The sequence below is a fragment of the Rhea pennata genome, chromosome 6, assembly GCF_028389875.1.
Source record: "Rhea pennata isolate bPtePen1 chromosome 6, bPtePen1.pri, whole genome shotgun sequence".
Classification (NCBI taxonomy): Eukaryota; Metazoa; Chordata; class Aves; order Rheiformes; family Rheidae; genus Rhea; species Rhea pennata.
The window spans coordinates 243509-266598 of NC_084668.1; the positions used below are offsets into that span (position 1 = coordinate 243509).

The window sequence follows — 23090 nt, forward strand, 5'->3', positions numbered from 1 at the left end:
TCTTTAAAGTACAGTGATAAATAGAGAACTATGAAGGGAAGAAGGTAGGATACAGTTGTAGAGATGTGACTCTGAGAGTGTAATTTTAGTCCTTCATTTTATGACCCTAACCGTTATGAACAAATAATCTACGTCTGTACCTAAAATTAGACAGGAAGATAAAAAGATATAATGTAAAGGAAAGATTAATGGGATACAAAGTAGGTCATCCACAGACATGCAAGGCCTACCATAGCAGGTGCAGTTTCATTAAAACTTTATGTATATCTGCATACATTCAGAATGTAGTAACTCGTCTATAGTACCAACTGATGTCTTCTTGAATTAAGCAGATAAAAATATATCCATATAAATACAGTTAAGTTCTTAAGATTTCTCAACAGTTAAGCAATGCATTTTGATATGAAGCACCTTTTAATAGTGGTAAGTATGATGATGTAAGTATTGCTGTTCACCACTGCTGTTTGAGAAAGAAAACCTAATTACAAAAGATACAAATACCAGCCAACTGACCACTGAAGTTTGAGGCATAATCTACTTAAAACTTTCATGTTTAATAGGTATTTCCAAGTAGCATCCCACAAGGTAAATTCATTTCCACTCGTAAGAATGTTTTATGAGTTCCAGATAATTTCAGTAAATTTGTTCTTTTAAAAGCCCTTGTTTTATGATATACGAACAAGACTTGAAAAGTAAATTGTGTCAGTGTTTCTTAAGGAAAAAAAAAAGTATTCCTAAAGAACAATTTATTTGATGTTCTTATTTCTATTGTAATCTAGAATTGCTGCAAATTTTTTACTCTAGTCGCTTGCTCTTGTTGTCCAGTAGAGGCAGCTATCTACTTTTTGCCTAACTTCCTCTTTACAGATTCCCTCAGTGACTCCATGTGCACAGTTTGGATGCTACTTAACACTGTTCTGTCACTGCCCTACATCTGTAATTGTTTCATCCAGTTCTTCACCTTCTCATATCATTCTGCCAGATCTTTGCTTATTAAATACACTCTTTTTTCATGCATCTCTCACATAGTCTCCAGCATAACACAGTCTGCATGAATATCTTTCAATTTTTTTTTTGTGAAATGCACATATTCCTTTTAGTTAGTTTCCCAAAACCTAACCTTTCTTATCTATTGTATTTTAAAACCTGGTCTTGCAGTTTCAGCGCTTCACAGTTCCTGTGTTTTTGACACTTTTCTTTCCCCCCACCCTCTTCAGCAGATAACTGTTTCTATTGTTTCATGAAATGCCATGTAAGTCTGTGATACCTCAGAAGAAGTAGGATTTTTGAGAAGCAGTTCTCAAGAGCCACTTGTAGAGTGTATTTTTTTCAATATGCAAAGCATAATATTGCTGAACAGCATGTACTGTGAAATTACATGTCAAGCAATGTAGTTTAAATGAATGTGTCATTGAAACATCTTGATTAATCTCGTATGTCTCTTTCTTTCAAAATTATTTTAAAATAATGCCCTGGTTTTTAAATTTGTTGGAAGTAGTGCATTCTTCAGGTGTTTGCTAGACCTGAATTCCAGACTAGTTTGCCAGGCCTGAGTTTGATATGTTGCTTTTGAAGTGTGGTGGTGCCTGCTATCCTGACAATGAATGTTGTCCCAAAATGGTTTTGGTGGAACCTTGCAATGTATTTTATTATTTATCACCTTGTGAACAACTTCTTTCTCCTTTTTGCGAAGGCTGTCTCCAGAATCAGGTGTTCACGGGTTCCTGAGATTAAGGCTAAGGATTAGATGATACAACGGATAAAGGTGGGACATTAATAGTAGCATTCATCTTCTTTGTAGAAACCTAGGAAAAAAGCTGTGGAAAGCTCCAGTAACAGTGACAGTGATTCAGGCTCCTCTTCAGACACCTCAAGTGAAGGCATTAGTAGTAGTGACTCTGATGATCTAGAGGAGGATGAAGAGGAGGAGGAGGAGGAAGACCAGAGTGTTGAAGAGAGTGAAGATGATGATTCTGATTCTGAAAATGAAGCACATCATAAAAACAAGAACAAGGTATGACACCTCATTGCTGCTAAAAGTCTTGTAACTGAAAGCTGTTTGTGAAAAATTGGTCTGTTAACAATTGTGACAGTGAGCAATTGTTTACTTGCACATTAATGCAAGTTAGGAATGCTTATTTTGGTTTTAATTTATGGGTTTTCTGTTTGTTTTTTCCCCATCCTTTTTGGGGTGGAGGACCTGATAGTTAACAGTTGGTAGCTCATCAGTTTTGATACAAAATAGAAAATACTTAAATAAAAAGACATTAAGTGCTGTGTACTGATAGTGTATTGGAACTGTCTTTCTGTGGATACTGCGTTTTGTTTGCAGGTTTTTTTTCCTACTATAGCAGTTAATTTTCCTCAGCAGCCAGTTGGAGAAAAAGAGATTTATAGTCAAGAATACATTTCAAAACCATTATGTTTTAGAACTGTTTCTCTATTAAACAGTATGTTCACATGGTGAAATTATTTAGGAAAGACTAAACAATAAAATATAAGGTTATTTTAAAACTATTATTGTTCATTTTCTGTCAAGAATAGTATAATTGTTTTATGAGGATTGATCGTGTAATTTTTATTCGGCATCTTTAATTGATCTAAAATAAACAAAAATACGTATTTTGCAGGTGCTAATGCATAGTGGTGTAACCGATATGAAAACAGATGGACAAAAAACACAGGAAAAGTCCCAAGAAAAAAGAACACACCAGCAGATACCTCTTGTGTCTGATTCCCAGACTCACTCACCATTCCAGTCCCAGCAGAAGCAGCCTCAGGTGTTGTCACAGCAGCTTCCCTTTATTTTCCAAAGCTCTCAGGCAAAGGAGGAATCTGTGAACAAACACACAAGTGTAATACAGTCTACAGGACTGGTTCCCAATGTGAAACCTTTGTCTTTGGTAAATCAAGCCAAAAAGGAAACCTGTTTAAAACTTATAGTTCCTTCCCCTGCCCTACTCAAAGCAGGGAACAAAAATACCTCTGAAGAATCTGCCCCTTCGACCGGTGATGTCAGATCGAAACGGGTGAGTCAAAGTCACCAATGACATAATTTTTTGTAACCTGTCATGTTCTTAACAAGGTATAGCATTCTGTTGTAAAGCTCTTTGAAATGTTTTGAAATACATATCTGTATTTATTGTTGAATCACTCTTATTTTTGACATGCCTAGAACTGATGTGAATTTTTGAATGACGTAATTAGCTAAATTGTGTGGATCATTATAGGGTCTGAACTACCTCATTTTTTCCTTTTTTAGAGCAGCAAATATTATACTTCAAATTTAAAAATAGTTCACTGTACATTACCAATGTCTTGAACTATTCTGTTATCTTGGAGAAAAGCAAGTAATTTACTTGGCAATACATATGTATATGTGCATATCTAAATGTATACATGATGCAATTACATACGCAGCTTATTGTCACATAATGCTGAACCTTAGTTTTGCGCTCATCGCATAGTAAAGTTCTACAGATCTTTTGAAAGTCAACCATGTACTGGTAAGAGTACCTTGTAAGATACATATCAAAGCCTACCTCCTCCAAATGTGTTTCAGTTGAGAAACTATTACAGATTTTATAAGGAACTACATACCTGAATATTTATGTGGATCTCTGTAAGTCTCATTGGTTTGTATTCGGGATCTCGTTCCCAATGTGGCCAGAATACACAGGATAAATTAAAGACAGAATGTAACTGCATTTGGAAGGGCTTCAGCATGGTGGGTTATGAATATAGAAGTTCTATATTTCATTACATCCTGACAAAAAGAAGAAAGGATTGTGTTGTGCATCTCTTAAGGAAGTTTAGCAGCTTAGATCAGTATATTACATTGAGAAAAGTACTCCTGGTAAATAGTCTGGCCTGAATGCTTTTCTAATGCTTCTCCTAGTTTCAGCTGTAACACTTCCCATATTTTGTATGTGAGCGTGGCTTCTCTTGGTTTCAAGGTGGATAGATTTAAGTAAAAGTAACTAAAATTATCTATATTAATCATGATGTAAATCATAGAGCTGATAGCCTTCTTTTTTAAATAAGTAGTTCTTTTTTGTGTGCTTTTTGGTTTGTTTGTTAAAGACAGGAGGATATTCACAAATGGATAGCTATTAAAACTCAGTATGGCGTTTACAATAAATTTGATCCTCCTTTTTGCTGATCAGGAATATGCAATATGTTTACACGTATATATCTTGGCATTTCTGTAGCTTATAAAACAAAGAATCTGTATCTACAGATTCTCAGTGTCTGTATTTTATTACTGTTTAATACAGCTGATGCATTTTTATTTACTTATGATGGATTTTCATAATTTATGTTCAGTTAGATTTGAATGGAAACTGGAAGAGAATAATGATCTAGTATTTAAAAATGTTTAGGCTGGGTATTCCTAAAGAGTAAACTGAGCTCATTTGATTGATATCTAACTGGTGAGTGTTTAGCTGGTGATTTCTCACCCATTTAGTAATTTGCCTTTCTGTAAAAATTTTACTGGAAATGTAGTGCATGAATTTTTATTTTACAAGTTTTCATATTTTAATATTCAATTTTAAATGATAGTAACTTTTATTTTAAAAGCACCATCTTTATCTATTTTGTATCAATACGGCTTTTTATTACTGTGCATTCATTCTGTTATGATTCCTTCTATCAAGGAAGATCTAGATACTTTCTTTGTCCTTTGAAGAGTCCTGACAATAAGGCAGTGTAAGCTTTATCTGTTATTTCTGATGCAATACTAAAGTTTGTATTTAGTACAAACTTAAAGTACTAAGTTACTTAATTATTTAAAGTAATTAAGTAACAGCCAGTAATATTTCAGAGATCAAAAAAAGGTTGTAACACTAGTTTAGAGTAGTACAATTTTTTATGGATTTCTGTATCAATTTTTGCTATAACTTTTTTTGTAGCCTGTGTTGTATTTACCTTGTGATTCAAAATGGATTAATTCTAAAACTAGATTTACGTTCACTAATGAGACTTCATATGCTGAAATGAGTAAAAAGAGGATTTTTTTCCCTATGGCATTACCTTTTGATTTTTTTTTTCCTAATGATTTTTTTTAGAAGATTCATATTATCTTCATGAAAACTACTGTCTTAGGGTAATGTAGCAAGTGAAAAAGCTTCCCTCTGCATTTTAGATTAGCTTCATCTTGAGTTTGTGGACTAGTCTTTTCCTCTTCAATTTATAGTGAAAATCAAGTGTGAGCCTAAAGCAACTTCACATTAATCATATCTTCAGTTGTAGTTACCACCTACTTTTGACTTACTAAAATGTTGAAGGTTGAAAAGAGTTTTCCTGGCTCAAAAAATATTAATCTCCCTTTTCCCTTCTTATTTCTGTAGGAACAATATAAACAGACATTCCCAATAGCACAGATGAAGAAACAGGATTCATCTAAGAACTTGAAGAAGGTTATTGCAGCTTTGTCAAGCTCCAAACCAACTTCTAGTTCACCAGCTCATCAAAAACACACATCTTTGGAAAACAACCATTCTAATCCATTCCTTACAAATGCACTTTTAGGTAATCACCAAGCCAATGGAGTTATTCAGAGCGTCATCCAGGAAGCTCCTCTAGCACTTACTACCAAACCAAAATCACAGACCAAGATCAATGAAAGTGTAGCCACATCTGTTAGTGTCCCTTTTTCTTCACCGGTGAACTTGAGTGCATGTGGGAAAAAAACAGCTGGTAACCGGACAGCTGTTCTGCCCTCTACCTCTCCTGTGTTACCTACTTCAGGAAAGGATAAAACAGTCAGCAATAATGCAGTAAATGCAGTAAAAACACAACACCGCCTTCATTCTGCAAAACTGGTAGTGGAGCAGTTCAGAGGGGCAGACTCAGACGCCCCCAGCAGTAAAGACTCTGACGACTCAAACGATGATGATGACGATGAGGATGATGATGACGATGAGGATGATGAAGATGATGATTCTGATGATAGTCAATCAGGTAGTTTAATCTTTTTAATTGGAAAAGTAGAAATGTTATTTTTGAAAAGATGATTTTCCTAGAATTTTTTAATGTGGATAGGCAATGTGAGGTAACATGGCCCACAGTGTGTTTTACAGATACACTGGAAAGTTCTGCGTTCCTCCTCGTCTCCAGTAGCTGCATATCCAAAATCACGTTTCAAATATTCTGATTTTTGTTCTTATGACAAGCATGCTTCCAGCTGTCGCGGTAAGGGGTCTTCAGGTCCTTATGGAAGGGCTGTCAAGGATCAGGCTTCCAGATGAGTCGCCCAGCTTAGGCTCATATACTGCATAGCTGTCAAAGTAGCCAAAAGATTGGAGAGAATAGGCTGGTTGATGGTCAATTTGGGCTTTGTTCAGGAGCAGAGTAGTGAGTGAACAAGACTAGAGAAAGGTACCAGGATAGTTGCAAAGCCTTAGATGTTTGTAGACGGCTTTCACATTACAATTTTAAAGGCCCTTAGGCAAATCAGAAAGGCTAAGCCTAGCTAAGCCTTTCAAGGTGGAGCTCATATTCCTAGTGATTTATTTTCTCTTCCGGTGCCTGCATCCCTTGTGTCCAGCTCCACCTTTATTACTGTCTTTCTCCATCTCCGCCATAAACCCTATACTAATCCTCTTTTTTCCCTACAGCTTTAGCCTACCTTCAGTTCCTCACCCATTCATGCTTTACCCTATCTTGACCTCTCCTTTGCCCAGATTGTCACATCTCTAGCCTTGAACAGCTTTCAGCCCTGTACCTGGTTCCTGCTTCCTGCTCTTCATGCTGTATTTCACAACCTGTAAAATGCCCATCCTGTGCAGACGCTGCCTGATTCACAGGAGATGTCTTAGCTGTAGCCAATTAAAAGGCAAAGAATCTCTTAAAATACTGCTTCTTCTCCATCTCTTGGCTCCTCAATAATAATAATAAAAAAAATCGATCCCAAACCACAGTGCGTGATCATGCCAAATTACTTTATACTGTCATATTTATAGTCATTGTTAAGTTTAGGTAAATTCATTATAACATTCTGTTGATACTCAGAGACATTGTAAAATATTTTTAAGGGAGAAAACCTTCTTACTTAATAAAGCCGTGAATTTGATGAGCGTTAGAACTGAAGTATAGTTGCTCTTAGTTATCCAGTCACAATGTGCCTTTTACTACAATTTTTTAACAGAGTCTGACAGTAATTCTGAGTCAGATACAGAAGGATCTGAAGATGAAGATGATGAAGATGATAAAGATCAAGAGGAATCAGATACAGACACTGAGGGAGAAAAACCTCCACTGAAACTGAGTAAAACTGCTCCGTCTGTGAAGAGCTCTTCCATTGGTCTTGGAGCTCATTCCACACCGCTTAATCTCCAGATAGCAAAGACCCCAAGTTCTGCGCCAGCTGCCTTATGTCCTGAGTCCCATCCTACAGTTTTTATTGGGACACCATCCTCTGCACTTGCACCAAGTACACACTGTGGTATCTGAAAGTCTTTTTATATAATACAGTATTACATAAAATTGGCATGTATTATAAAAATCTTTATAAAAAGTAATTAAGACACTGTTACCAAGTGATATTTTCCCAAATGTTTTGAGCAGATAATATAATCAGTCAGTAGAATTTGGTGTACTGATGACCTGAACCTAGCTCTTAGTTCAGGACATTTTCATTCCAAACCATTGTGGTAGTATCAGATTCTTAGTTATTTTGGAGAAAGTAGTATTTAATAGCTAGATTTTATGTTTATTATGTAAAAGACCTTCATTATTTAGTCTTTAGTATTTACTAACATTCTCTAGCCGTTACTGTAGGTCATGTTAAATTCCTATGCATTATAATTTGCATGCAGAATCTTTTATTTATGCCCTTTCCTCAACAAATTCAGTGATTGTTTCATTGAAATATAACTTAATTCATTATTTTTAAAGTATTCGAAACAGAATGTGTGGATTACACCTAGCAAGTATTTCTAAAAGGTGTATGAAAAGTACATTTAGTAATTTTATGATGTTTGATAGTGTTCATAATCTTTCATTTGGTGAGTAATTTGTAAGATTCAGTAATTAGTACTGCTACGGAAAAGTCTGCATTTTTTAAAGTCAGACACACGTATTTATTGACACAGTAACAGTTAAATTGCGTACTTACTACTTAGCAACTTGATATTTCTTTAACAAGTAAATAAGTAGGTTTTAAATAAGGATATACATTTCTAAATTGATCTTTATATTTGGGGTTTGGTAGAGTAGGAAATACATGCTTTGTCATTGAGGGCATTAACCTTGAAAAAATATAAGGGATCTACTTGTTTTTTCTCTCAGGAACAGGCCTGTTCATTTTACAGTTTGTAAATGATTTCCCAGGTTTTAGGGGTAATCCAGATTCTTAAAACATGAAGCTAATTTTGTTGCTCAGTAGTCTACATTGGTTTATGCTTGTAAAAGGCCGATGGTGATTTGTGTCTGCTTGTAGATGGAGGTGGGAGGCACAATACCTTAAATTTGTCTACCTAGTTTAGGTGTAATACTTTTTGCCTACTAAGAGTCATCATTATGTAATTTAAAATTGTTTTTGATCTGTCTTACCTAAAGGTAGTCAGTCACTGAAGAGATGTCTTCTCTGCTTTTTTTTACTGAACAGCTCCTTTTTGAAATTCACCTATATTCAGACAAACAGTGTTTCCCCCCCCAGCATTAATGCCTAATGAGTTAATGTAATGGTCGTGCTTAAGACCACAGATAAGTGTCCAAGAAGTTTGCCTGCCAAGAGTGGACAGTTTGTCGATGAGTACTATAGAGGAGAGTGGTCATCAGTTGCTTACAGACCATTCAGCCATCTCAGCAGAGAGCCTGTGCCATTAAACCATCTGACACTCCTCCAGGCTGTAGAAGTCAGAGCAGCTTCAGAAACGCTTCAGGAGTGCAACTTTATAATGATATTCTTCCATGTCCATTTCTACTGGCAAGAGATGTGTCACATTCGTCGCACAGGCTCTAAACTGCCTTTTTGAGAGATGCGTCTTCTCAGAGTTTACCTATGTCCATAGTTGATGTCTTACAGCTCTCTTAAGTAAAAGGCCTAAGAAAAGTAGCAACTTTCTGCAGTCTGTAAAACCCCATTGCTGTCAAATGTCTGTTGTGTTTTTGATTTAGCCTGTGATGAGCACTAAACATGTAAGTAGTAATATGAATTCTGAATAACTGGAGAAATCCCCAAAATATTCTCTATTTGAGATTTGACTGCAATATATACACAGTGCTCTTTGAAGGCTTAATCCAGTAATGTATGGATTTTTAAAGAGCTTTAAAGAATGTGTTCATTCTCATCCTCTGTACTGAAAAAAAACATTTTTCTAGGGGGGAGATACAAGTGGCAACCAATTATTTTATTTTACCTCCATATAGGACCTGAAAGAGCTAAACAAGACCAGGAATTCTGTAGAGTATGTTCATGTTTTATCTCATTTACAATTTCAGAAGAAAAAGATCAAAGGAAACCTAGAGAAAAAAATATTTTGAAAGAAAAATAAGTTAAATTTATTTTCTTGTTACTTTAGGTGTATATAATGGAGAAAACATAAAAATGGCTTATTTTGTGGTTTGGGGCTATAAATATAAAAAATATATTTTAGGAACACATTGTTTTTAGACTTTTTTGATGTTCGTTCTTAGGTGTTAATCAGAAGTTCTATTTCAGGTATTTCAAAAAGACGAAGAGTAACAGATGAAAGGGAGCTGCGTGTTCCTCTGGAGTATGGGTAGGTGGCATGTTTACTTCAGATTTGGTAAATGGAGATAATACCTTCAAAAATCATTTGGTAAAGAAATGGCATTTTAAAGTATTTGAGGCTGAAATACATTAAAAGAATCATAGAATCAGTAAGGTTGGAAGGGACCTCTGGAGATCATCTAGTCCAACCCCCCTGCTCAGCAGGGCCACCTAGAGCATAGTAGAGAGGGTTGCATCCAGGTGGGCCTTGAAGATCTCCAGAGAAGGAGACTCCACAACCTGTCTGGGCAAGCTGTGCCAGTGCTTCAAGCATTCAAAAGAGCTTCAAGGATTTAGGTTTCTGACTCACAATTACTCTGGATCTCTTTGGAAGTGTCATCCTATTTCACGTGTTAATTCTTTTGTCTCAAATTCCTGATCTGAAATCTGAGATCTGAGCCTGAACAGATCTCGTATAGTTGTGCCAGAGATACAGTTCTAAGTAGTTAGAAACCTGGTAATATGTAAATAGCTTGATATAAATCCATATGTATTCAGAATTTGGTTAAGTTGCATAATGAAAGTTTCTATTTTTGCCTAAATGGTTTTTGATACCCTGTCACATTTTAGATATGATTCTTATCTTTCATGTAAAGTTATTGAATTGACATTATTAAAAAAAGAGAAAAGTTGTATGCAACTATTTCTTATTATTCTAGCTGGCAAAGAGAAACACGAATAAGAAACTTCGGTGGTCGTCTTCAAGGTGAAGTAGCATATTTTGCACCTTGTGGAAAGAAGCTGAGACAGTATCCTGAAGTAATAAAGGTAGGTTTGTTTTCTAAATTTCTGGATTCTTACGCTACTAAGCATGCTCTTAATACAAAATGTGATTTTTCTTCCAATAAAGTTCCTTATTTCAAAAATGTCCTGTGATGTGAGGCTTAATGTATCTCAACTTTTTACTGATTTGATCTCTTAAAAATGCATATTCACTTTATAGAATATGCAAAACATTACACTCAGAAAGCTTTACATCAAAGCTGAGTTGTAATAATTTACAAGCTGAAGTGGAAAAATATGTGATTTTTTCAGTATCTCAGCAGAAATGGAATAATGGATATCTCAAGGGACAATTTCAGCTTCAGTGCAAAAATAGGAGTGGGTGACTTCTATGAAGCCAGAGATGGACCGCAGGTATCTGCTTTTTAAAAAGTAAAGTTTTTGATCCAAGGGACAGTAACATAAATAAATTTAGGAGTAAAGCAACTATTTTTTTTCCTGCAGTCTGGAGCATTGCTTGTTTTTAGCTAATTCCTTCTAAAAGTTGTGTATGATTTTTATAGTAGTTCTTGTGATAAGCTGAGGGTCTGATCCTGGGTAGTGTTGAAAGCCTTCACCTCTCAGTGACTTCAGTAGGAGGTTGCAGGTGTTCAGCATGCCTTGTGATCACTTCTAAGCCTGGATATATCTAGTAAGAAGAAACTTAATGATAGGTATTTTATCTCAGAAAATGCTCAGATATTTCTGAGTAAAATCTTTTTATTACTATTTTGTATGAACTCAGTATTTATAAAAAAAAATCGTTATGTGTTACATCACACTCTTCATATATTCATCTTTATAATATATCTGATATAGCTATTTCAGTACCTGTTTGTTCTGATCTTCCTGAAGAGCTAGATTTTTACAGGAAGCAATGCTGAGTATACCAAGTACACCTTACATCAATATAACTGTTAAACTTTATGTGGAGAGCCCACACAAGGATAAGTAAGATTAAGATTGTATAGAAGTTAATATTATGTTTGTTCTGTACTTTGTTACTCTGCTTTGGTCACATTACTATTTCATTATAGTGTGTGAAGGAAGCTTGGACTTCTATCTGTGAATGTATTTGCTATTTTAAAAGATAAGGGTCTTGTGTATATTACTGCAGGAATGTGGACAGACGTCATGCTTTCAGCAACCTTGAATGCTTGTCCTAGTTCACGCTAGGTAGTTGTTACACTTTGTGGGCATATGTAACATCTACATAGAAGAAATTAAAAGGTATAATATAGCCTCAGTTCATGATAAGCAGCCACTTCTAGTTAATGTTCTCTGATTCCTGGCAACATTGTTTAAAACTCCTTTGTGTTTGGCCTTCATAAACCAAAAATTATATGTACGTGTATTCATTAACTTCATTATGCACCTCAGTAATCTTAATCCGAGTAATTCCTAATACTAGAAGCGTAACGTAATGTCAGGGTATCTGTTCTTTTTCTACTCTGTTTTCTTTCTCATGTGTGTTTCCCATATTCCTTCATTTCTTGTGGTCCCCTGTAGTTATCTCTATCATCTTCCTGTAATTTATGGGACAATTTGCAGCTTCTTTCCTTTGATCCCGTAAACCTTTAGAGAGAAGCAATAGAGGAGGGGCCGTGTTCACTTAGGCAAGCTTAGTAATACGCAGTACTAAGTTACTGTACATCTCGCTGTAGTTGGTACTGGTATAGTTATTGTAAGTTCTGTGCAGAAGCAGGCAGAGGAAAAGGGTACTCATAGAAAGGGACTCCAGGAGGGCAGCGAAGAAGTGGGAAGCGCTACTTTGTCGGGAATGGCAGAATGGATCAGTTAGATATTTCAGTGACACAGCTGAGCACTTCAGTGACGGGACCGTGTTCGTGCACTGTTAGGAGTGAGTGGGACCTGACCTGTTCAGCTGCCAAAGCTGGCCCAGCTCCATAGCCCTTTGTGAGTCCCTCCTCAGGCCACCCCGGGCAGAACATGCTTGCTGCTTGACAGAGGCTCACAGCTTGTCACGTGCCTGTCACACGGCAGAGGTGCTCTGGTCAATTTACCCAGGTTTTCTGTTGAGATTGAACCCCTAATCAGGACATTTTTGTTTCTCACCACTTTATTTCAAGCATAAAAGCTAGATTCTTGCACTTGCGTGTTCTGTATGTGCATTTCATGGAGATGACTACAATTCCCAGATGGGACAGGACTGATTTTCAGTTTTCTGAGGTTGCAATTCAGAGTTGCTCCCCTCATCTGGGATGGAGGAAGGAATGATTTAAGAATCTGGGAGAGGCCTAGGAATATCTTCATTCTGAAGGTATTATAATTAGAGCACATCTATAGAGGATGCTTAACTCTGGAGAACAATAATTATAGGTAAATAGTTTCATTATTTAGTACCCAGGGAAATGCTTGCTGTAATATAATGGATATTTGAAATTCCATCTTTTCTGAAAGCAGTATTTGTTCACAGTAACTACATTGTCATAAACCATCATCTTAGTTGTTGTAGCGTATCTTTGTTTCTGTTACCTCAGTGTGATATGGTATATTTTCCAGTCTTTGTTTTTGTCTGTGCCTATGTGCTTGCAAGCCTACTCTTTACTTCTAATTTTATGGTGCACTTACTGATACTTATATAGCATAATTCTAATGTATTCAGTGTTTGATAAGATCATAATTAGTTATTCTTTCACTACCTGTCTTTTCATATAGACTTATGCTAAAGATAATCTATGGATGTTACACTACCTAATTTTTAAATATATTGACCAGCAAGAGATAGCAAGGTCACAGAATACACTCTGTTCAAGTTCAGTCCAAAACTCTGAATGTTTGCTGTTTTTCATCCTTAGCTGGCAGGAGGGTCCAAATATGCCATTTCTTGATTCAGTCAGAATTAAAATCTCAATTTGTTAAAGTAGAAATATTTACATGTTAATTGGTAGGCTGTTATCAGCTATAATTTACCCACTAGACAGTGCAAGTTCCTTGCATGTGTTTTGGTTTGACGAAAATACAGTTCACTATCCTCATTTTTTTCATTTATCAGTCCCTTCTTTAATGAATTTTTTTTTAGGATATGTAATTATTTTTTCCAATTCTGATTCTTTAAAGATGTTTTTAATGGAGTTAAGTAAAATAGGTCAGTAACAACAGCTTGTTATGATTAAGATGTGCTAAAATTTATTTACCTTTTATGTACCATATTTTGCAATAATAGTTTGCAGATAATAATGCAAACAGTTGAACTGTGCTCAGATTGCTAGTTTGTAATATGTGATATTGATACTTTATGAAGAGATTGTCCACCTTTTTTAACCAACTTTATTTAGTTGCCCAACTATAACACTCAGTATATGATAATCAACTTCCTGAATTTCTTGAACTGTTTCTAATAATTTGATTTCTGCTTCTACTCTGGCCCCTGTTGTTCTCTGCATCTCTCAGTTACTCTTCCCTTTCTTCACAGCATATTTCTGTTGTCTTTTGAGATGTGCAGCACACATGTCAAGTGATTATATAAGTTTTTAAGAGCTCAAAGATGGAACAAAATGAAAAGAAAGTTATCTGCGGGCTAGAAGAGCGGAATGGCCTATAGCAGGCCAAAAATTTGCAAGTTACTTGTTTCTGATACTGGCAGTGTGTGAGCAGACAACCAGATGGAGGTTCCTTAATTCCCATGGTGTGGTTTGTTCAGACCAGTGGTTGTGCAGCTTTGCTTCTCTTTGTGTAGCATGGCTGCAAAGCAGCATGTCAGGCAGAAGTTGGCTGCGAAATAGGCTGCAGAGAAAGCTTGGGAAAGCAGGTATTGATTGACAGGACTAGGAGGCTTGTAAACAGCTATGTTTTAGAGATAGATGTGAAAGTGGGGTGAGGAGATGGAGGGGGCACTGAGCCTTATACACTGGAGTGATGTGGATGAGAACATTGCACTGAAGTAGCAAGCGGAAGAGAGATTTCTGGAGTGTTACTGCACCTTACGGGCTGTGATTAACATATTGCAGGAAGGGTATTCATCACAAATAGCATATTTGGCTCCAGCCCAGAAAGATTCTAGTCACTAGAATCTATCATACTCACGCTGTGGTGGGATGCTACACTTGATGTGAAAAACTTTCTAAGCATCGAAGTTAATTGAGATGCGTCAGAGGCTTAGTCATTTTGATAACAGAAGTACATTTAAATTACAACATCCAGTAGATACAGAATATATCCTTGTGTCCCCGATTGTTGGATGTGTTCTGATAAATTGTAGAAAAAATACTCTCTTCTAAATTTTCTAGGCAGAAATTCATATTCTTAGTGCTGTTAGGTGTTCTGGATTCAAGTAGAACTAAGACCTAAGACCTAATCTTCTAATTTTTTTATTATTCTCTCATTTTCTTTCCTCATAGGAAACAATTCCTGTTTGGGCAGTGTAAGAATGGATTTAAGCCTCTAGAAATAAACTGATATGATTGACAGATACGCTGCGTTTTTGAACTGATACCTTTTTTTTTCAAAGATACTTGAACTAGAAAATGAATTTGAGTAAAGCACCTTCATGCAAAGTTACTAAACGTATGAAATAAGTAATTGAGATATACATTTGAAACACAGGATATTTTTTCATTCCTGTGTTTGGAGTATCTTAATTCCAAGAAACTAAGAAACTCCGTACCTGTTTTTATTTTTGGAATAATGAGGGGGATAAAAGAAAGGTAGGACTATGGCTATTAAAAAAAAACCTGTTTTATGGAGTAACACTACTTTTGTCCCCAGTGGTATGAACTTTTATTTAAACTTTAGTTATAGACTTATTCACTGGCTATGAATAAGCCTTCTGCTATATTTATTTTTTTAAATATAGATTGGCATGTTAGTGATTGCTGACATACATCGGACAGGACTGAGGAGGATTATTGTTTTGTTTGAGCTGCGTTGGGGTTGTAGATCCTTGTAAGGAGTGATTTACTCTTGGATGATTCTCTGCTGTGTACTAGTCCTAACACTTCAATTAATACCTTCATAGGGTCTTATGTAGTTACAGAAAATCCAAATCTTCATGCAACTCCCTGCGAATCTATTTTAATTCAAGGTGACATTCCAGTGAGGGTAAACATACAGGCATTTTTACCTGGTGTAACTCTTTGGAAGTAACCCATGATACTGAGTTCAGGTTGATTATGGCAGGGTAAACATGACTTGTTTTTCCGGTAATCTTTTGCATAAAGGTGGTTAAAAAAAAAAAAAATGGGGGGGGGGGGGGAAGGAAATCTTTTTCTGAAATGTCTGTGTGCTTGCCCAAGGGGTTAGCTGAATCAGGAACCAGTGAAGGAGAAAACTGCTTAAAGCTGTCTTTGTTTCATCTCCTTTGTGTCAAGTAAGACTCATTTTCACTTCAGAGTCTTTATCCATTTCTCATTTATGGTGCTGCCTCAGAACAAGTGCAGAGTATAAGATGAGAGGTCTCTCCCTTTTAAGTTTACTGTTGTGAAGCTAATAGATACCTTTTTAGTGAATAATTAAAGTCTGAAGTGTTTATCAGAGGTAAAATTCAAATACTATATAGAGCAGCCAACTATAAAACCAGTCTTATACATTTTTAAAGGTGTTAGTGATCTTCTTCTAGAAACCCTACTTAAAAATATTTTCCTATTTAATTCTGTCATTCAGTTTAAAATATTTGTTTTTTACTTTTCTCATAAATACAGACTGAAATTAAGGGTGAGGCTTTTCTTTCTGAATGTGTTTTGTTCATTTGTCTGGTTAACAAGCTTGGGGTTAGATTCTGCTTCCACATGTAGTTATCTAGATACCTTTGAATATTTCTTCTAGCCTCAACTTCAGAAGACACAGGTCTCATCTATTTCCTGTGTCACAGCTGCTGGGCCTGAGCCAAATATCCTGAGTACAGTAGAGTATTTCAGTAGGCAGTAGATGCCTGAAGGTGAGAAGCTGAATTAAGTTCTTATTTTCATCAGTTGATTTTCAATGAAAAAGCAGTGTTTCGCAGTATTATTTTTTTTTCTAGTTTTTGTCTAGTGAAACTTGTTAATACCTAAGCAACTGTATGCCCTGTGTTGTGCCACAACCCTCTGTTTTTATATTGTCAGACCAACAGAACATCAGATAGTACGTTTTTTGATTAGAAATGTATTTGGGTTGGATTTTACAAGACATCTCAGCGCAAGACACAGATTATTAGTTAATTTTCACTTTTGAAAACCTCGCCATACTGGTCAGTATCTTTGTGAGATCTGGTTTTTATAACTGGCCCTGAGCATGTGCAGCTGGAGGAGCACTTACACGCAGACCTGTAATGCGTATTTCTATCTTAGCATGCTCTAAGTGCAGAACTGCGTTATTATCTAATAGTATAGTGGTTAAGTATAATACATGTCTGATACTACTTCAAATTCTAAAAATACGAATTTTATTTAACTGTTACTAACCTGAACATAGGAGAAATGTCCGTAGTTAGATGTGTGAGACTAGAATCTCCAAGCATGCTTTCTAAAAACCACATCGAGAGGAGGACTAATATTACTGTTTATTTTTTTACATTAAAAATTGGTAATAGGAAAGAAAATTTCATTTTAAAGGCAGTCTGTTTGTCTTCTCTTATCACAAGACTCATTTTCCATCATATTTGAGCCACTGTAACAATGAAGCTATCACAAAAGTTGGTGTTATCTTTGTAAGTTTAAATGCAACAGTCAGATTCCTCAACAGTCAGATTCCTCAGTTTGAAAAATATGTTGTTCAGAGAATGCAACTGGTTTAAGGATTGAGTCAAATTACTGACTAGGTCTCAGTAAGATTACTGACTCAGCCAGTCTTTAGTAATGGTTCATGAAAGATGGAAAGGTACTTCAGGTATTCTCTTCCAAAACAAATAATTCATCTCTCATTTTAAAGTACTGGACAAATTAGCCTCAGAACTAGGTTTTTGGCTAGCATAAACCAGATTTTGCAGTGAAGCACTGTTCATTTATGCCGTTTTAAAATGTTTGTCTTTAGACTTTAGTGCTGTATTAAATAAGTGAATATAAGGTGTGTAAGTAAGTGAAGAGTGCGTTGGGTCTTACGTTCTGTCTCCAGCAGCAGGTGTTGCTAGACGTCTAGGGAGGAGCCTATATGGTAACACCTGCCCTTATCTCAGCTTCCAAGGGGATTTCCTCAGTCTTCTGTGGTTTGTGACGCTTAATGGCTTTCTTAGATTCGCCCCCCTGCCCAGTCCCAGTCCTCTTACACTTCTGGAATCTGGCATCCACGGTCCCATTTGGCAGGACATGTAATAGTCTACTCTCCATTCCTTGCAATGACATATTTGGCTTATTGAGCCTTGCTTCTACCGGCTTTGGATCATTGACTCTAGCATCTGATTTGGGAGACACTGGGCAACTGTCAATACATGCTGATCATCCCTGTGACTCTAATCATCTTGTAGACCTCTGTCTTACTTTTGTGCTGATAGAATACCACATATTTAGTATCATGGTATCATGGACCATAAAAAATATAGATAGAAGAGAAGTCTCTGTTACAGGAATTACAGGATTTCAAGTGCCTGAACCATGGGTTCTTTTCGTTGTGTTCCTTGAATTTTGTTTTTCAATCTTTTTCTCTGCCACTTAAAAGAGATACGATTTGCTAGGTTGAAGGTTGGTGTGTGTGATAAAGAAATACAGTAGTAAATCCAGCTTACATTGCTCAACAATACAAATTGAATCTGTGATAAATTGCAAGTTAAGTAAGTCTTAAGATAGAAGATTAAGCAGCTTCCATTAAAGTCATACAAGTAATGATTTTGGATTAAGCAGTCGTTAGCAATGACGCATTCTACATTTAGTAATATGACCATAATTCAGAACTCCTTGTGTTTTAGAACATAGCTAATAACATAGGCATTTGGAAGGTCTGTAAAATGTGGTATGTATTCTTGTGATGGTCTTAACTAGGAGTAGTTCAGACTTGGAAAAAAGTATCATTGTGTGTGCTGATAAACTGCCTTGGGATCTCTGTGTTTCATTAGGAAACCACTCCTTTTACAGAATGTTGTAGTAAACATTTCTAATTCATTCTGAGGAATTAGCAGAAAGACTTAAAAGACTGACAAATTAGGCAAACAAAATTTATTTTATGGTACAGCAAAATCAATTTCATTATTTATGCATGTTAATATGAAAAATTTCATAATGCAGATTTATTTTTGTGACCACATTTTAATGAATGTGTGAGGGTTTTTTTTAGGTGACTAGCTTTCATTCTTGGTTTAGCAGACATTTTGAAAATCTGTGACAGATCTATAGTAGTCAAATTATGAAGCAGTCCTTAAAGTTACTTAGCTTCTATTTTTTTGCCACGGTTTTCCGAAACTTAGGAAAGTGGTGAAAAGTATTGCAATTTTGAAACACTCATGCTCACTCAAACAGGATCACATAGATTGAGCTATTGTTCTGATTCATGGTCACAATGATACTAGTACTTTAAAATAAAACTATTTCATAGTACTTTAAAATAAAACTATTTCAATATGAAGACTGATTAGATATTTGAATTAACAAAACATTTGAATATTTGAAATTGAAGTTCTGCAAAAACCAGTAATAGTAATAGGAAAAAAAGTTGAATTTATTGCTGCATACTTTGTTTTGTTTAAGAATATAGTGTCCACAGCTTTCAGTTACGACTGTAGATAGAGTATAAAAAATTACAACTTTTGGTTACTTTCAGTTCATGTTGGCTCAGAAATTAATTTTCAAGGTTGGAACATTAAATTCTATTATAGAAAACTGCAAGATGAAAATGAGTTAGCGTTTTTTTGTTTACTTACTATAAAACTCATGTAGCCAACACCCAAATGTTTGAAAACCAACCACTGTTTTTGGTTTTTCTGTATGCTAAAGTTTCTGTAAACATGAAGAACTGGAAGACCCATTGCTTGTCACGTTCTTTCATATGATGTTGACCAATGGATTATACAAGAGTAGAGAAGTTATTTTTAAATTGACATATTGAGGGATCTATATTTCTACTTTATTAAAGGGTTGAGAAATTAGTGATTTAATCAAGAACTGATTAAAAGAAATAGAGATGTGCTATGTAATAACTGTGTATGTCAATAAATAAAATCTGAAATCGTGCATAGTAGTACAATTTACAAAAGCTTTGTAGGGAGAAGCTCTCAATATATAGCTTCTGTGTGTCATCAAAATGTCCTACTACCCAAATATTCTAACAGATGTTAAATACTGTATATATAACTTATTTTCATATATAGACATATGTGCTGTTTAGGCTGTTAAATATGTTGTGAATTTATTTTCTTTTCCCCTGTGTTTATAATATCATCTGTGAAATGTGTCAATTAAAAGGGTGTGCAGTGGTGTCTTCTGAAGGAAGAGGAGGTCATTCCCCGTATCAGGGCTATGGAAGGGCGCAGAGGAAGACCACCAAATCCAGACAGACAGCATGCAAGAGAAGAATCAAGAATGAGACGACGCAAAGGCCGACCTCCAAATGTTGGTAGTGCTGAATTTCTAGACAACACTGATGCAAAACTGCTAAGAAAGCTACAGGCTCAAGGTAAGAAATACATTTCTGCTTTCACAAGCTGAATGTAACAGTATATGGAGACTTAAGTTTTGTAAAGAGGAGTAATGTCTTTCACTTGTGTGTTGATATGCAGCAATTCTGTTTTGGAAGCCTATATGCTTCTGGCATTTTTTTTTGTCTTATTTGTTACAGGGCAAGTAAATGTATATATGATTCAAAAGGAGAAGTGTTCGGGTGTGCATGCACACGTCTAAGAGCTTAAGCGATAGTTACTTAGATTTATAAAATTAAAAATGCAGACATCCAGTATTCTGGTTACTGTGGGTGGTTTTTGTTTTAAACAGGCAAAAACGAACAGATCTTTCCAGTCCCCTAACTCAGCTCAAACAAAAGTGAAGTTACTAATTTTGCAGAATGCTATTATGGAGGTCCTGACCCTCAGTTCTTTGACTAGCAACCTGAATTTAATCTGTAGAGTATCCTTCCTACTGCTTTCTGCATTGGTGTGTCCATGGAACATATGGATATCCTAAGTCACAGTGTACCCAAATTTCGTTAAGATATTCTCACTTAAAGTGACAGAATGTTTCAGGAAGTTAGTAATTAGCAAGGAGTGGCTAGCTGCTAGTATTGGCACTATAGAATACTGTATTCCCAATCTCTTATGGCATTGTTAAAAAAGGATTAGATAATTACATGAATAAATTTGTAAGGAAACTAGTAATTCCATACTTCTGAATAAAATGTTGTTTTAGTACCTGGAATGACTGTTTTATACTTTAAAGGAAAGAAGAAATGTATTCTAAAATGAAGCACCACTTTTAACCTGATGCTGTTACTTAATAGAGAACTTTTTTCTTCCAAAAATTACACATTCTTTCATGTAGAAAATACCCATGTTCATTTGTGAGGGTTGATGCTACATCAGGGTTGACACACTTATATTGTGTGTGTATGTATATAACTAAAAATATATATTATATATACATATATATACACATACGCATGTATGTATGTATATATGTGTGTGTATATATATGTATATAACTATATACATACATACATACGTGTGTGTGTTTATATGTATATATGAAATTCCCCTAAAGGTATTTTGGTAGTTAGATGTCATCTTCTTACCTCATAAGAGTGTCTGGGATAAAGAGCTATAACTATATTGTTAGACAGCACTGTTTTCATGAACTTAGTATTTCCTTTTTGTCACAGAAATAGCTAGACAAGCAGCACAAATAAAGCTGTTGCGAAAACTCCAGAAGCAAGAACAAGCTCGAGCTGCCAAAGAAGCGAAAAAACAGCAGGGTAGGTATCAGAATTAGGAAAGCTTATGCATGCTTCCAGATGAACTTAAACTATTGATATGAATTTACTTTTTTGCAGAAACTAATTCTTTTATTTATGTATGTATTTATTTATTGCTTTACCCTTAGCTATTATGGCAGCTGAAGAAAAACGAAAGCAAAAAGAACAGCTAAAGATAATGAAGCAGCAGGTAAATTTTATGTGATTACTAAAGAGGCTCTTTAAATTTATTATGTTTTGATTTATTTTTTCTTTTTTACATTATCTGGTAAGTTATTAGGTGTGCTTATTACAATGTGAATATTTTAAATCTAATTTTAAAGAGCATACATGTAAAAGTCTAAATTGCACAGTTATTCATGTTGTCAGAACACCTCAATCTTGTCCATGTTGGTTTAAACCTCCCAGCATAATGTAATTGTTAGGCAATATTGAAGAAATGGAAAAACTGCTACTACAGGATAGTGATATGGTCATGTTATTTGTTTCCATGCAAACAAATAATGGTATATCTGTTCGTAGGAATAGTAGTGTACTTGGTTTCTTCAGTGATTCTTGCTGTCTGTCAACAGTTTTAGGTTGATTGCAAAAAGGGTTTTATCTCAGTATGCCAATGAATTAATGCATATTTTTAAACCTACAGGTATTGTTAAATACTGTTACAGCAAATGCTTCCAACAAGAGGGAGAATGTCCTTGTATAAACTTTATTAGATGAGGCTACTTATGGAAGCAGATTTTTAATTGTTATATAATATAATGAACATTTTAAATTTTGAAAAAAAGTTCTGAAATTTGGATGTTGGAAGAGAGGATTCCAAAGCTGACTTCCACTGCATTAACTACACCAACATTCCATTCTCTCTCGTATAAAATACCTCATGTTTTTTATAGAGGCTACAGCTGAAGTCCGAGCCAGGGAAAATGTTGGTGGGACATTCAGTGGTGTAGTGTCTTTGCTTTAGTCTAGGACTGGTGTCTATTTCTATAGCAGTTCAGTTGTGTATTTTCTGAAGATGATTTTAGTTATATATCTTGGAGCTTCAGTTCTGACTCATCATCCTTTTCTATTAGGCTCTGTATAAACAGTAGCTATAAAATAATGTCACTCTGCACTGCTGAGTAATTCTGTTTCGCAGCTGACTGACTTATTTTTAGAAAGGGACTTCTGTTGGAAGATTGCTCAACCTTGTTCCTAATTTGCCTAATTTAGATCTCTATAGAATATTTACATCTAACATTCAGATTGCATAGGAAAGTAAGCAAACCAAAATATGTCTGCATTTTTGCCTTACGGAGCAATTAATGATAAAATAATGTGTGATCTCATCATCTTGCCATTTAGAAATATAACTAGAAAAACAGATCTCATTATTTTGCCTGTAAGTGGCATCCTGAGATATTAAGAAAGCCAGTGAAAATACAAAGGCCTTTTACATCTTTGAAACATAATTATTAAAACCCATCATACATATTTAATAAAGTACTTAACCAAAATTTTTTTTATTGCACTCTACCTTAAGTATCCCAGGAATAGAAACTGGAAGTAGAAATGTAACTAATATTGTATTTATTTGTATTTGTATGGAGAAAGTGCTCAACATAATAGAGAGTGGGCTAGAAATTGTTACCCTATCGCCTAAGAGTGATACTTTTGTAGATTATCATAACTTCAGAGTTATGCACTTTCGAAGGTAGCCTGTACTTGTAAAAGAGAGACAAATTATGCAAATACCATACCCACCCCTCTACCCTTTTTTTTGGTA

At 35.4% G+C, this 23090-nt stretch overlaps 1 protein-coding gene across 13 annotated transcripts in view; it reads left to right on the forward strand.

Moving 5' to 3' along the window:
- BAZ2B (bromodomain adjacent to zinc finger domain 2B) overlaps window positions 1-23090 on the forward strand; it is a 162285-nt gene that overhangs the window by 101113 nt on the left and 38082 nt on the right. For 9 of the 13 annotated variants that reach the window (XM_062578291.1, XM_062578298.1, XM_062578294.1 and 6 more), the window contains 10 exons: window positions 1802-2014; window positions 2631-3029; window positions 5352-5964; window positions 7151-7447; window positions 9668-9728; window positions 10399-10507; window positions 10775-10876; window positions 19828-20038; window positions 21233-21325; window positions 21454-21515. In XM_062578291.1, coding sequence (XP_062434275.1) covers window positions 1802-2014; window positions 2631-3029; window positions 5352-5964; window positions 7151-7447; window positions 9668-9728; window positions 10399-10507; window positions 10775-10876; window positions 19828-20038; window positions 21233-21325; window positions 21454-21515 — 2160 coding nt within the window. The remainder of the gene's footprint in view (window positions 1-1801; window positions 2015-2630; window positions 3030-5351; window positions 5965-7150; window positions 7448-9667; window positions 9729-10398; window positions 10508-10774; window positions 10877-19827; window positions 20039-21232; window positions 21326-21453; window positions 21516-23090) is intronic. The other 4 variants (XM_062578297.1, XM_062578302.1, XM_062578303.1 and 1 more) reach the window with 2 other exon arrangements.